Source organism: Vigna umbellata, chromosome 8 (assembly GCF_029865625.1).
Source record: "Vigna umbellata cultivar VRB3 chromosome 8, Vumbellata_1.0, whole genome shotgun sequence".
In the NCBI taxonomy this organism is placed as follows: domain Eukaryota; kingdom Viridiplantae; phylum Streptophyta; class Magnoliopsida; order Fabales; family Fabaceae; genus Vigna; species Vigna umbellata.
Window position 1 is genome coordinate 28691912 of NC_142172.1, and position 14116 is coordinate 28706027.

General features: G+C 35.4%; 1 protein-coding gene across 1 annotated transcript; it reads left to right on the forward strand.

Moving 5' to 3' along the window:
• The first annotated feature begins 567 nt into the window (after window positions 1–567).
• Window positions 568–13110, forward strand: LOC148194397 (uncharacterized). Its single transcript, XM_088097216.1, has 8 exons — window positions 568–907; window positions 7950–8098; window positions 8875–9105; window positions 9247–9278; window positions 9399–9611; window positions 10312–10495; window positions 10641–10714; window positions 12840–13110. The coding sequence occupies exons 1-8, from the start codon at window positions 568–570 to the stop codon at window positions 13108–13110; spliced, it is 1494 nt and encodes a 497-aa protein (XP_087953342.1).
• Window positions 13111–14116: the final 1006 nt, after the last annotated feature.

Here is a 14116-nt window from a genome sequence, read left to right on the forward strand (position 1 = left end):
TGAAAAAAAACACACATTGATGATTTTGTACGTGGTGATTAATAATTTTTGTATTGAGTTTTCCTATAACGGCTAGATTATTGTCAAAAGACAATAATCAGTATTGTCCCCGTTTTCCCAAGAGCTCTATATATATAGAGCTCTCCCTCTTTCATTTGTAATATTGTAAAACAAACAGATATATATGCTATTACAGAGAATGAATAAAGTACGTATTTTTCTTACCTTTCACGAAGCCTCTGTGCAGATCGCGTCCCACTTTCTCTAAACATCCATGGGTCCGTCGCTGTGCAGAGTGTTGCTCCACTTCTCTCTCTAGCTTCTCGAAGAGTCTCTCTTTCAATAGGGACGAAGGGTGTACTCTGCCAGCAACGTCTTTCAATAGACACTTTATCTCACTCGCGGGCCTCCAAGCCAATTGGGCCTCTCTCCTCTCAGACATGCATTTGGCCATATTTTAATATGGTATCAGAGCAGGTTTAATACCTACTTTGCTTCCGCTGCCTCTGTTATCATTCTTGATATCTTTTTGGATTGTTTCTTGGCCCCTTCTTGCTTCCTACCGTAATGGATCACATGGATCAATCCGCTAAACCTACCAGCCCTTTCTATCTGCATCCTGAGGAGAATCCTGGTCTTACTCTCATTTCTCAAGTTCTGAACGAAAACAATTACTCTTCTTGGAGCAGAAGCATGAGGGGGGCTCTGCTTTCAAAGAATAAAATCAAGTTCATTGATGGGTCAATCAAGAAACCTCAAAGCAATGAGGTTTTGTTAGACCCTTGGGAGAGATGTAATATGATGGTCCTTTCTTGGATTATAAAGACTCTTTCTCCACAGATTGCAGAGAGCGTGATATATGTTGAAGAAAGGAGCTATGGGATTATAAAGACTCTTTCTCCACCAGGTCAGCATCAATGCTGCCTTTAACTCTTTTACCCCTAAGCAAATGCATAAACTCCTCAAAATGATAGAGAAGGTTGATGAACCCGCTCACAAGATCAACCAGATGCAGAGAGATAGCATAAAGGACAAACAAGGTATCTCTTCTTGGATCCTTGACACCGGGGCCGCATACCATGTGACCCATGATAAAAGAAACTTTGTTACCTTTCATAAAATCAAACCTATCTCTATCAGACTGCCAAGTAATACCATTATTATTGCTGAACATGCAGGACCTGTCCAATTTTCTAAGAATTTTGTTATTTTTAATGTTTTATATATACCTGATTTTTGTTTTAATCAGATTTCTGTCCAAAGTCTCGTCAAGGACTTAAACTGCAGTCTAACATTTTCTTTTGAGATTTGTGAGATAAGGGAGAATTCTACGTTGATGATGATTGGGTATGCTAACCTTTGCAAAGGCCTCTATTATCTACAAGGCTTTCCTAATCCGATCAAAATTTTATTTCAAAGTATGCTTTCTCTTATGAACATGTTGATGTAAATTTGTGGCACTTTAGGTTAGGCCATCCTAGACACAAAACTGTTAAACAGATATGTTAGAAGTTCCCTTATGTGCAAATGGGTCCTGATATTATGTGTGATGCTTGCCACCATGCTAAACAACATATACTGCCTTTTCCTATAAGTATTTCTTTAATTGTTGAATGTTTCGAAATGATTCACTGTGATATATGGGCCCACTTTCCACTTCCTCTGTTCACGGTCATAGGTATTTTCTTACTATAGTTGATGACTATAGTAGACATACTTGGGTTCACTACTACAAAAAAGTGCACAGATAGCGCTTTTTTTTTATCATAGATAGCGCTTAAAAGCGCTATCTATGGCAACACTATCTATGGCAGCGGTATCTATTAATAGATAGCGCTTCTAAAAAAAATGCTATCTATTGGTGTCTGACAATAAATAGCACTTTTTTAAGAAAGCGCTATCTATTACTGTCTAAAAATAGATTGCGCTTGTTTAAATAAGCGCTATCTATTGTTAGACAACAATAGATAGCGCTTATTTAAAAAAGCGCTATCTATTGTCAGACAACAATAGATAGCGCTTATTTAAAAAAGCACTATCTATTAGTCTAAACTTTTTTCAAAAAATTAATTTTAAAAAAAGAAAATTTAATAAAATATCTCAAAAACAAATCAAAAGAAAATATAAAATATTAGTTTTATTATGTTTTAACATGTGATATTTATTGGTTCTATTATAAAAAAGAACTATAAAATATTAAAAAAAATATGAGAAAGACAAATGTCTCAAAGAATGTTTATTAATATAAAAAATGACTATTTGTACAATAATATTTCAAATATAAACATATATTCTATCCGTACCTATAAGCATTACATACCATAACATAACCTATAAGTATGTACTAATTACATGTAAACATTAATCTTCCCTAACTTCAATGATTTGACTGTCACGATATTGTTGATATCTGTAACTAAAAAAATACTGCAAAAAAGAAAAATAGTATAAAATTAGTCAATTAAATTTTTACTAAAAAAAATTATTATGACAATGAAGCAAAATATGAAAGAAATGCGTAAAAACAGAAGCAAAATATATTCAGGCAAGTTTAAAATGACTAAAGAAATATTTGTCAAACCAGAATTTGTAATGTAACTCTCTAAACATGTTTTAAATGCTACAAGACTATTGAAAACTATGCTAACTACTAAAAATAACAGAAATAAAAATTTACCTATGAAAACCAAAAAAAAGCAAAATAAGACAAGATCCAATGCTACCTTCAAAACACCAAAAAAACATTAAACAAGTTCCTTCAACTTTAAAACAGTAAGCAAGTTATAAATGATAAAAGAGCACGTTATAACAATTATCTATTCTAGAAAACTAAAAATGCAAAATATCACTATACGTACCTAGAAAACAAGCTAAAACTTAGTCAAAACAGGAAAACAACTAACAAATCCTAGAATCAACGATTAAAAACTAACCAAACTAATTCCTAAAGTTTTGAACAACCAACTAAGACTAGAACTAAAGCTAACTAGTTATTAAGACTAAAAATGTATAATTTAACTATAGTACCATATTCTAACTAAAAGAAAATTGACTGAACTAGCAAAATTCAATTACAGAAACAAAACTACAATCAAGCTAGACTAAACAAATTGATTTAATCAAATATAAAACTGTACATAAACCAATCTACCTATTATCTAGAAGAAATAAAATATGGTATCTAAACTAACTCATTCTATCAAAAACAGATACTAAAAAAGTAAAAGTAAAATTGACGAAGTGAAGCTGTGGTGAACTTCTAATGTGAAATTAATGCTTGATTGATCAAGATTGGCACCATTAGTAACATAGAAGTCATCCAATAGTAAGAAAAAATTAGGCCCACGATTAGTGATGCACTGCAAGATAATATATTGAGTACAAAAGGTACAATATTTATCAATTATCAAGTTGTTATATACTAACCTTGGTGGAGCTGTAAGGAGTTCTGCCTCTGCCATGCACAACACGATACATTAGTACAATTTAGAGATGAAAGCAACAACAGAAAATTGCACAGATAATAATAAATACTTTACAGCCCAATAAGATCAATATAGCTTAAGCAAAAACGTATTCCATCCTTGGACATTTGTCAAGAACATCCACACCATCTGAAATAGCCTTCTCATATGCTAAGTCAGTACAAGAAGGATTAGTCTCCACTTGCTCCATATCTTGGAATAACCAAAGTGTTAACTGAAACATGAACAAAATGAATGTATGTGGTTCACAATGATGTAATCTCCACTAGCATAAAGGTATTATGAAATGAATTTACCATGAATACACTAAAGAACAAGATGAATACATAATTATAGAAGCATAAAAGCACATAATCATAAAAGCAAAAAAGCATTGATTTTAACACACTTTTCCTTGGAGTACTGAGGCCTATGTGAGCAAAGCAGTCTACATAAGAAGAATAGAAATCAGTAATCATTTAAGGGGGGAAATTTTATACTCACGCCTATATGTACTCTAAAACATTGGAGGAGATAACTTGCCTCGGAAACACTTTTTCAACTACATGTCGGGGTATATAGTTGAATCTATAATGATTGAAACATATATTTCAAAGTTATTAAAGTTCAAACTTCATTATCTTAACGTCATTAGTAAGGATCAACTTATCAAAGTTGAAACGATAAATTAAAAGACAACATATCTAAAATTGTTTCTTTATCTGATAACATATGACTAGTTTCTGGACTAAATGATCATGATCTATTGGGCTATTGGACATAGTAAATTCCATACAAAAGAATAAGAAAGTATACCACAAACATTTTTTCACAAGTATATTATAGCCTCCAATGGATGAGAAGGAAAGCTCAACCTATTTAATCCTTGGAATCAGCTTCTACACAAGATGCAAAGAAAACAACTAGGTGCCTGGAAGTTAAGAATTTGAGAGTCCAAGTTATCTTTTATAACAATAAGAATAACATAAACTTATCTTGAATAAATATTCATTAAATAGAATAATATAGGATTTACATTATCGAACAACAATAGTTCAAAGAAACAAAGTTCATTTGTGAAGACTATTAAAGAATGCATGCATACCAGCACTGCTATAATTAAAGGAGCTTGATTTTCCATGGCTTAAAACTTTAAATCATGAAAACCTGAAAAGCCAACAAATTGCTTAATGAGATTATAAAAATCTCTTATTGGATAATGAATAAAGAAGCTTTGACTCAATGAACACGGTCTTAACATACCATCGAGTATAACATTGCCAATACACCCACCATAATGAGATTATAGGTTATTATCTTCATGTAGATAAAAGGTCAAGATTGATGAAATAAAAACAAGTTACGTTGAGATCTTGGATTTTGTTAGAGGAAACGAATAAGAGAGCAAATATATTGCTTTATTTCAAACAAATGAAAAGTAGATTTTATCAACCCTTGAAGATAACCTTCACTTTATAATGAGATCCAGAGCCACTGTCACTATAGTACAATATATACAAATGAATTAAAGAAACAATAATTGGACTTTAACTTCGAATCACATTTAAAATATACTTCATGAGTTAGTACCCACACACCATAATCTATGTTTTGTAATGTATGGGAGAAAACAAAACTCATATTACACCTTTCATTTTCTTTATATTTTGGTTGACAAAAGTAATAATACATTTATTAGAAAATGAGAAAATTTACCTCATAATCAACCCCTTGAATATAGATGCAGTTCGGGTCTATTGTTGAGAAAGCCAACCCTTTTATCTGCAGTATTAATGAAATCAATTACAGTCATCTGTGGCTGCAATAAACAACAACTAACACAATAATAACATCAACAGTAACCTTATCTTAGTAAGTGAAATCAACTATATGGAATAAGCTCCGAGAAGAACCCCAAACGAACACGCTATGGACTCCTTCGAAGCTCCCTCAAAGAGTGAAACGCAGCGGAATGATACGAATCCAAGAGCAAATGAACCAAAACTGTGAATGAAGCAAGGAAACCCTAAATCGAACGGTGAAAGAACCTTAAAACACTAGGTTAACCGATTAAACGGTGGAAAGTGTTTAATCGGAGCAAAAGAGGATTTAAACGGTTAAAATCAAAGAAAAAGATGAAAGATGAGGGAAACCCTAGCGGAGGCCATAGATCGAAGAACTCATCGGTGAAGATGGTGTTTCTAAGGCCGAAATAGCTGAGATAAAGTAGAAATGTGAGGAGAAAAGGTGGATATGTGAAGAACTGTGGTTGTTGCAGGAGAGAGAAGCAACACGAAACTGAGAGAAGCAACATGAAACTGAAAATGAGGTGCAAGCACTGACGCAAGCACAATGAAGATGTGGCAAAGGAGACCGCTGACGCGAGCAGAATGAAGATGTTGCAAAGGAGAGCGTTGACTCGAGGGCCTTTAACGACACCATCACTTCTCTCTCCAGAACTTCTGGCGAAGCATTAAACCTAGCCACGACCGTACTAATTTCTTGAAGGAGGCTGGTTTCCTAAACCCTTATAGGTGACCGCAATTGCTGAACTTTGGCCGGCCGATGAGCAATGATGGGGAAGACAACGCAATAATGACTTGCTCCACTAAGAACTATTAGGTTTGATAAATGTAATGCAGGTTTGGGATCAATGCAAAGTGAAATTTGAGAGCAAGCACGAAGTAAAATTTAGAGGCAAATCGAAATTGAAATTTGGGGATGAATTTGTACTTAAGTGAAACTGAAAATTTAGGAGGGGGAAGAAAATTTTGGAAAATACGAGAGTAAATAGGAAAAAGGGGGAAATTTTGAAAAATATAAGAGTAAAAAGATGCTGAAATAAAAAGAAGCTCGAAAACGTAAAAACACTCCGACGAAGAGGGATTGAAAACCTCTTTTCAAATCAGTTTTAATAGTATATTTAAAAAAATGTTATTTATGGTAACATAATATATAGCGATTTTTTTAAAAATGCTATCTATTATTCTATGAATTAAAAAAATAATATTAAATAATTATATATAGCGTTTATTTAAAAAAAACTATATCTATTGTCATAGTTATAGATAATGCTTTTTTAAATAAGCGCTATCTATTCTTCCACACATTAATAGATAGCGCTTATTTAAAAAAGCGCTATCTATAGCTAATTTTGTAGTAGTGGTTTTTTTAATGAATAATAAAGATCAAACAAGGGATCTGTTGCAAAATTTTATTGTGAGAATTAAAAACCAGTTTGATAAAATGATTAAGACTATTAAGACCGACAATGGACCTGAATTTAATTGTGTTAATATGTATGATTTGTATGGCATTAATCACCAAAAGAGTTGTGTTGAAACCCCTGAACAAAATTCTGTCGTTGAAAGAAAACACCAACACATACTTAATGTGACTCGCAGTCTCCTTTTTCAATCTAATATGCCCAATGCCTATCGGTCCTATGCTGTGAGTCATGCTGTTTACCTAATAAATAGGTTGCCTTCCCCATTCTTAGTAACAAGACTCCTTATGATCTGGTCTATAATGTTCCTCCGACTTACTTGAGTCTCAAAGTCTTTGGGTGCTTATGCTTTGCCTTTACCCTTGAAAACAACATAAGTAAGCTTAATCCAAGAGCCAGAAAAGGGATTTTCCTTGGCTACAAAGGTGGTGTCAAAGGCTACATTGTTCTTGATGTCAGCACTAAGAAACTCTTCATAAGCAGAAACGTGGTCTTTTATGAAGACATCTTTCCCTACAAAGACCGTTGAGACAGTAGGGAAATTGCTGATAATGCAAAAGAGTATTTCTCATCCTCCTTTTCTGTCATCTTGAGTTCCTATGGTATCTTACATCAGTGTACTTGTTCTCATATACCGCAACAAAATGGTATAGCAGAACGAAAAAATAGACACTTGGTTGAAATTGCTCGTACCCTTTTGCTTTGTGCCCATATTCCTGTCCATCATTGGGGGATGTCATCTTAACTGCATGTTATCTTATTAATAAGATGCCCTCCTCCTCTCTTGATAATAAAGTCCCTTTCTCCATTTTGTTTCCTAATGTTCCTCTCTTTCATACATCTCCCCGAGTGTTTGGCTGTGTATGTTTTGTTCATGACATGTCTCCAAGTCTAGATAAACTCTTCGCTCGCGCTTTCAAATGTGTCTTTTTAGGCTATTCTCAACTTCAAAAAGGATATCGGTGTTACTCTCCTGAAATTAAGAAGTATTACATGTCGGCCAATGTCACATTCTTTGAACAGACTTCTTACTTCTCTCCATCTGTTCAGGATGTTTCTATCCTCCAGCAGGTCCTTCCTATTCCAATGGTTGAGTCAAATAGCTCCACTGTCTCTGTCATTCCAAGTCTTGATCACAATCTTTCTACACCTGTCGCCCTTCTATTTTTCTCTTTTATCCTTAGTGTCCTTTGTTGTTATACCCAAGAATGTGAAAGAAGCACTTGATAATCCTGGATGACGACAAGTTATGATTGCAGAAATGCAGGCTCTTGACCACAGTAATACTTGGGAACTGGTGCCCCTTTCCCCAGGCAAAAAGGCGGTTGGTTGTCGATGGGTGTATGAAGTTAAAGTCGGCCCTGATGGTGAAATTGATCGGCTCAAAGCTCGGCCTTTTTTGCAAAAGGTTATACTCATGTTTATGGTCTTGATTATTGTGACACTTTCTCTCATGTAGCCAAGATGACTACTATTCGCCTCTTATTTGCCATGGCAGCCATTCGTCATTGGCCACTTCATCAATTGGATATCAAGAATGCCTTCCTACATGGTGATCTTGAGGAAGAAGTTTATATGGAGCAACCTCCTGGGTTTGTTGCTCAGGGAGAGTCTGGTATGGTATGCAAATTGCATCGATCTTTATATGGCCTCAACCAATCCCCACGTGCTTGGTTTGGAAAGTTTAGCTCCATTGTTCAAAAATTTGGGCTAAAACACAGTGAAGCAGACCATTCAGTTTTTTACTGTCATTCTTCTCTCGGAAAATGTGTTTACTTAATAGTATATGTTGATGATATTGTTGGAATATCTCAACTAAAAGAGTACTTGTGTAGACATTTTCAAACCAAGGATCTTGGAAGTCTCAAATACTTATTAGGCATTGAAGTAGCGCAATCAAAAAGATGGAGTTGTAATCTCCCAAAGGAAGTATGCTCTTGATATATTACAAGAAACATGCATGATTGATTGTAGACCGGTAGACAGTCCCATGGACCCAAACCAGAAATTAAGGATATAAGAAGGTGAATTATTCTCCGATCTAAAGAGGTATAGCAGGCTGGTTGGAAAACTTATTTATCTCATTATTACAAGGCCAGATCTATCCTTTGCAGTTGGAGTGGTTAGTCAGTTCATGCAGGCTCTATGTGTTGACCATTGGAATGCTCTTATTCGCATTCTAAGGTATGTAAAGAAGACTCCCGGGCAAGGATAGAGAAGGTGGATGAACCCACTCACAAGATCAACCAGATGCAGAGAGATTGCAAAGAGGACAAACAAGGTATCTCTTCTTGGATCCTTGACACCGGGGCCACAGACCATGTGACCCATGATAAAAGAAACTTTGTTACCTTTCATAAAATCAAACCTATCTCTATCAGACTGCCAAATAATACCATTATTACTGCTGAACATGTAAGGACTGTCCAATTTTCTAAGAATTTTGTTATTTTTAATGTTTTATATATACCTGATTTTTGTTTTAATCTGATTTCTGTCCAAAGTCTCATCAAGGACTTAAACTGCACTCTAACATTTTCTTCTGAGATTTGTCAGATAAGGGAGAATTCTACGTTGAAGATGATTGGGTATGCTAACTTTTGCAAAGGCCTATATTATCTAATGGGCTTTCTTAATCCGGATCAAAATTTTATTTCAAAGTTTGCTTTCTCTTATGAACATGTTGATGTAAATTTGTGGCACTATAGGTTAGGCCATCCTGGACACAAAACTGTTAAACATATATGTGAGAATTTCCCTTATGTGCAAATGGGTCCTGATATTGTGTGTGATGCTTGTCACTATGCTAAACAACATAAACTGCCTTTTTTTAGAAGTATTTCTTTAACTGCTGAATGTTTCGAAATGATTCACTATGATATATGGGGCCCTCTTTCCACTTCTTTTGTTCACGGTCATAGGTATTTTCTTACTATAGTTGATGACTATAGTAGACATACTATGATTTTTTTAATGAATAATAAAGGTCAAACAAGGGATCTGTTGCGGAATTTTATTGTGAAAATTAAAAACCAGTTTGATAAAATGATTAAGACTATTAGGACCAACAATGGACCTAAATTTAATTGTGTTAATATGTATGATTTGTATGGCATTAATCACCAAAAGAGTTGTGTTGAAACCCCTGAACAAAATTCTGTCGTTGAAGGAAAACACCAACACATACTTAATGTGACCCGCAGTCTCCTTTTTCTATCTAATATGCCCAATGCCTATCGGTCCTATGCTTTGAGTCATGTTGTTTACCTAATAAATAGGTTGCCTTCGCCTATTCTTAGTAACAAGACTCCTTATGATCTGGTCTATAATGTTCCTCCTACTTACTTTGAGTCTCAAAGTCTTTGGGTGCCTATGCTTTGCCTCTACCCTTGAAAACAACATAAGTAAGCTTGATCCAAGATCTAGAAAAGGGATTTTCCTTGGCTACAAAGGTGGTGTCAAAGGATACATTGTTCTTGATGTTAGCACTAAGAAACTCTTCATAAGCAGAAATGTGGTCTTTTATGAAGACATCTTTCCGTACAAAGACCGTTGAGACAGTAGGGAAATTGCTGATGGAGAAGGAGATAGAACCACCTCTCTTAATGATCTTCTATGCAGTGGTAACCCTATTGATGATAAGAGACCTAATGAAATGGGTACCAATGATCCAAGAGATATGCAACAGACTATCGCTGACAACAATAGCGGTGACAACATTGCTGATGGTGAAGAAAATCATGGTTGCGGGAGATCTAACAGGGTTAAAAGGACTCCAGGATATCTGAGTTACTATGTGCATCAGGTTAATCAATCCTTATCTATGAAAAATAATTTTAAAACCCCTTATCCCATTTCTGATCTATTATCCTCTGACTCTTTGTCAAAAAAGCACTTGAAGTATACTATGCCCATCACTCCAAATAATGAGCCTTAGTCTTATAATGAAGCAAGCCAAAGGTATGTGTGAGTGGGCAGAAGCGATGCAGAGAGAAATCAGGGCCCTACAAGACAATAATACCTGGTACTTAACACAACTGCCTCCAGGAAAGAAACCCATTGGTTGTAGGTGGGTATACAAAATCAAATATAAGGCTGGTGGCACTGTAGAAAGATACAATCCGCCTGGTGGCAAAAGGATACACTCAACAAGAAGGGATAGACTATTTGGACACTTTCTCTCATGTTGCCAAACTCACTATTGTTGATTGCTTATTGCCCTTGCAGCCTCTAATAATTGGTTTCTACATCAACTTAATATAGACAATGCCTTTCTACATGGGGACCTAAATGAGAAAGTCTACATGGAGCCACCACCCGGTCTAAATATCCATAAAGAGAGTCAGGTTTGCAGGCTTACTAAGTCACTATATGGACTAAAACAAACTAGTAGGCAATGGTATGAAAAAATGTCTTCTTTTCTCATTTCTGTCAACTACATCCAATCTAAATCTGATCACTCTCTTTTTATAAAAAGGACTTCTGCAGATTTTACTGCTTTACTTGTCTATGTAGAAGACATCATATTAGCTAGAAACTCCATGACCGAAATCAACCACATAAAGGCTCTATTGCATAATAAATTCCAAATAAAGAACCTAGGAGAACTCAAATATTTCCTAGGCTTGGAGGTGGCAAGATCTAAAAAGGGAATTCATTTATGTCAGAGAAAGTATTCTTTGCACATCCTTAAGGAAACAGGAATACTGGGATGCAAACCATCCTCTACACCCTTTTTAAGTGATACAAGCTCACTGTAAGAAGACAACTACTTGGATGACCCTGGCCCCTATCGAAGATTGATAGAGGGAAGTTGCTCTATGTCACCAATACCAAACCTGATTTGTGCTTTTCCATTAATCTATTAAGTCAATTTATGAAATCACCCACTAACTATCATTATCGGGCTGTGCTTGTTTTTGCTTTCGTTCTTTGATGCGAATATTGTGTGGGATTGTAGTAAGGTAAGAAGTTGGTTTTATAGCCGCCAATATTTAAAACAAAAATGGTTAAGGAGTCCTTATGATTTCAACATTCATGTGACAAGTAAACATTGAGTGAGAAATTTCTATGTTATACAATATATGTGAGAAATTATTATTTGTATTTATTAAGTATGAAAGGTGAATTTAAAATTTAGTTTTAAGTACGTTATTTTGAAAAAAAACACATGATGATTTTGTTCGCGGTGATTAATAATTTTTGGACAACAATAGTTTTAGGATATTTATCCTATTTTATCATGATTATATTGTGTCAAGGGTTACCTTATTTATCATGATTATATTGTGTCAAGGGTTATCCTATTTATCATGATTATATTGTGTCTAGGATTAACCTATTTATCATGATTATATTGTGTCTAGGGTTATCCTATTTATCATGATTATATTGTGTCTAGGGTTACCCTATTTATCATGTACTTTTGTATCAATTTTTTCTTATAAATAGAGTTTAGGGTTCAATGAAACCCTAAATAGAAGATTGTGAGAGGGATCAATGAAACCCTCTAAAATTATTTTACAGTTTAATTCTCAAGTTGGTATCAGAGCGGGACCCGCTCTGGTTCCTATCTCGTAATATCTGTCCGGCGCCACAGTCTGTCGTCGCCGGCCACCGTCCGTTGCCGGCCACCGTTGTCCATCACTGTCACAGTTTCGTTCGTCTAAACCCTTAGGGTTTTCTTGTTCCTCGCTGGTACTATTCGTCTTCTTCAGAAATGGCGTCTGGCAGTACTTTCTCTTTCTCCGGTAGTCCATCAATTACCTCCGAGAAGCTAAATGGAAAAAATTATCTATCTTGGTCTGCTGCCGTTGAAATGTGGTTCCTTGGCCAAGGACATTATGACCACCTTGAGCGAGATGGAAGCCATGTGCCTACTGAAAAAGTTGATTAGTGGAAACAAGCAGATTTTCAGTTGTGTGCCCTGTTATAGCAATCAGCGGAACCCAAACTTCTTGTATCTTTAAGGGCTTTCAAAACTTGTCACTCCTTTTGGAAGAAAGCCCAAAGCCTTTATGCCAACGATATTCAACGTCTCTATGACACTAACTATCATTATCTATTTTGTGCTTTTCCATTAATCTATTAAGTCAATTTATGAAATCACCCACTAACTATCATTATCGGGCTGTGCAATATGTTCTTAGGTACATAAAATCTAAGCCTTCAGAGGGATTGTTCTTTGGAGGCGATTCTCCAGTTCATCTAAAAGCTTTTAGTGACTCAGATTGGGCAACATGTCCAAATACTAGGAGGTCCACTACAGGGTTTTGCGTATTCCTTGGATCATCTCTCGTTTCGTGGAAATCCAAGAAGCAAAGCACCGTTTCCAGATCTTCCACCGAGGCGGAATATCGTGCCCTTACAGCCACTGTATGTGGGATACAATGGCTTCACTATCTCCTACAAGATCTCTAAGTACAAGAAGCGGGAACTCCTGTTCTATATTGTGACAACAAATTGGTGAGACACATAGCCCATAACCAGAGCTTCCACGAAAGGACCAAGCACATAGAGCTTGATTGTCATGTTGTTCGTGAAAAGATACAAGCGAATCTCCTACGACTTCTTCCGGTTCGATCAGATGAATAGCTGGCCGACATCATCACCAAGTTTCCCCATCGTGTGCGGTTCAGATCCATAGTTCCCAAGCTTGGATTAGTGAGCATACACCATCCAGCTTGAGGGGAGGCTATTGAGTTTTCCTATAACGGCTAGATTACTGTCAAAAGACAATAATCAGTATTGTCCCCGTTTTCCCAAGAGCTCTATATATATAGAGCTCTCCCTTGTTCATTTATAATATTGTAAAATAGACAGATATGTATGCTACTATAGAGAATGAATAAAATGCTTATTTTTCTTACCTTTCACGAAGCCTCCGTGCAGATCGCGTCCCACTTTCTCTGAACATCCATGGCTCTGTCGCTGTGTAGAGTGCTGCTCCACTTCTCTCTCTAGCTTCTGGAAGAGCCTTGAGTTCTTTCTCTCTCTATCAATAGGGACGAAGGGTGTACTCTGCCAGCAACGTCTTCCAATAGACACTTTATCTCACTCGTAGGACTCCAAGCCAATTGGGCCTCTCTCCTCTTAGACATGCATTGGGCCATATTTTAATATTTTGGACAATAATACGTTAATATATATATATATATATATATATATATATATGTATATATTAATAATATTTTGATTATGTGTCACGTTTTTTGTTGGGTTGGAATAGATCAATATAACAATAAATAAATAATGAATTAGTGAAAAATGACATATATGTTATGTTAAAATGTTATTAAAAAATGTTTTAAAATGTTATTTTTTTCATATTTTTCATGGATGTTAACTTTGTTATTGGAAATATTTTCATGTGTTATTGTAATTAAGACAGAAAAATAGATGAAAGAATGATAAGAGAAAGGCTCAA

Bases quoted from the DNA above. Each gene is read 5' to 3' on its own strand.
- LOC148194397 (XM_088097216.1), top strand. From the start codon at position 568: ATGGATCACATGGATCAATCCGCTAAACCTACCAGCCCTTTCTATCTG. The intron at 9,106-9,246 runs GTAAGGACTGTC...GAGATTTGTCAG, and splicing joins CCATTATTACTGCTGAACAT to ATAAGGGAGAATTCTACGTT. The intron at 10,496-10,640 runs GTTAATCAATCC...CTTATAATGAAG, and splicing joins TGAGTTACTATGTGCATCAG to CAAGCCAAAGGTATGTGTGA.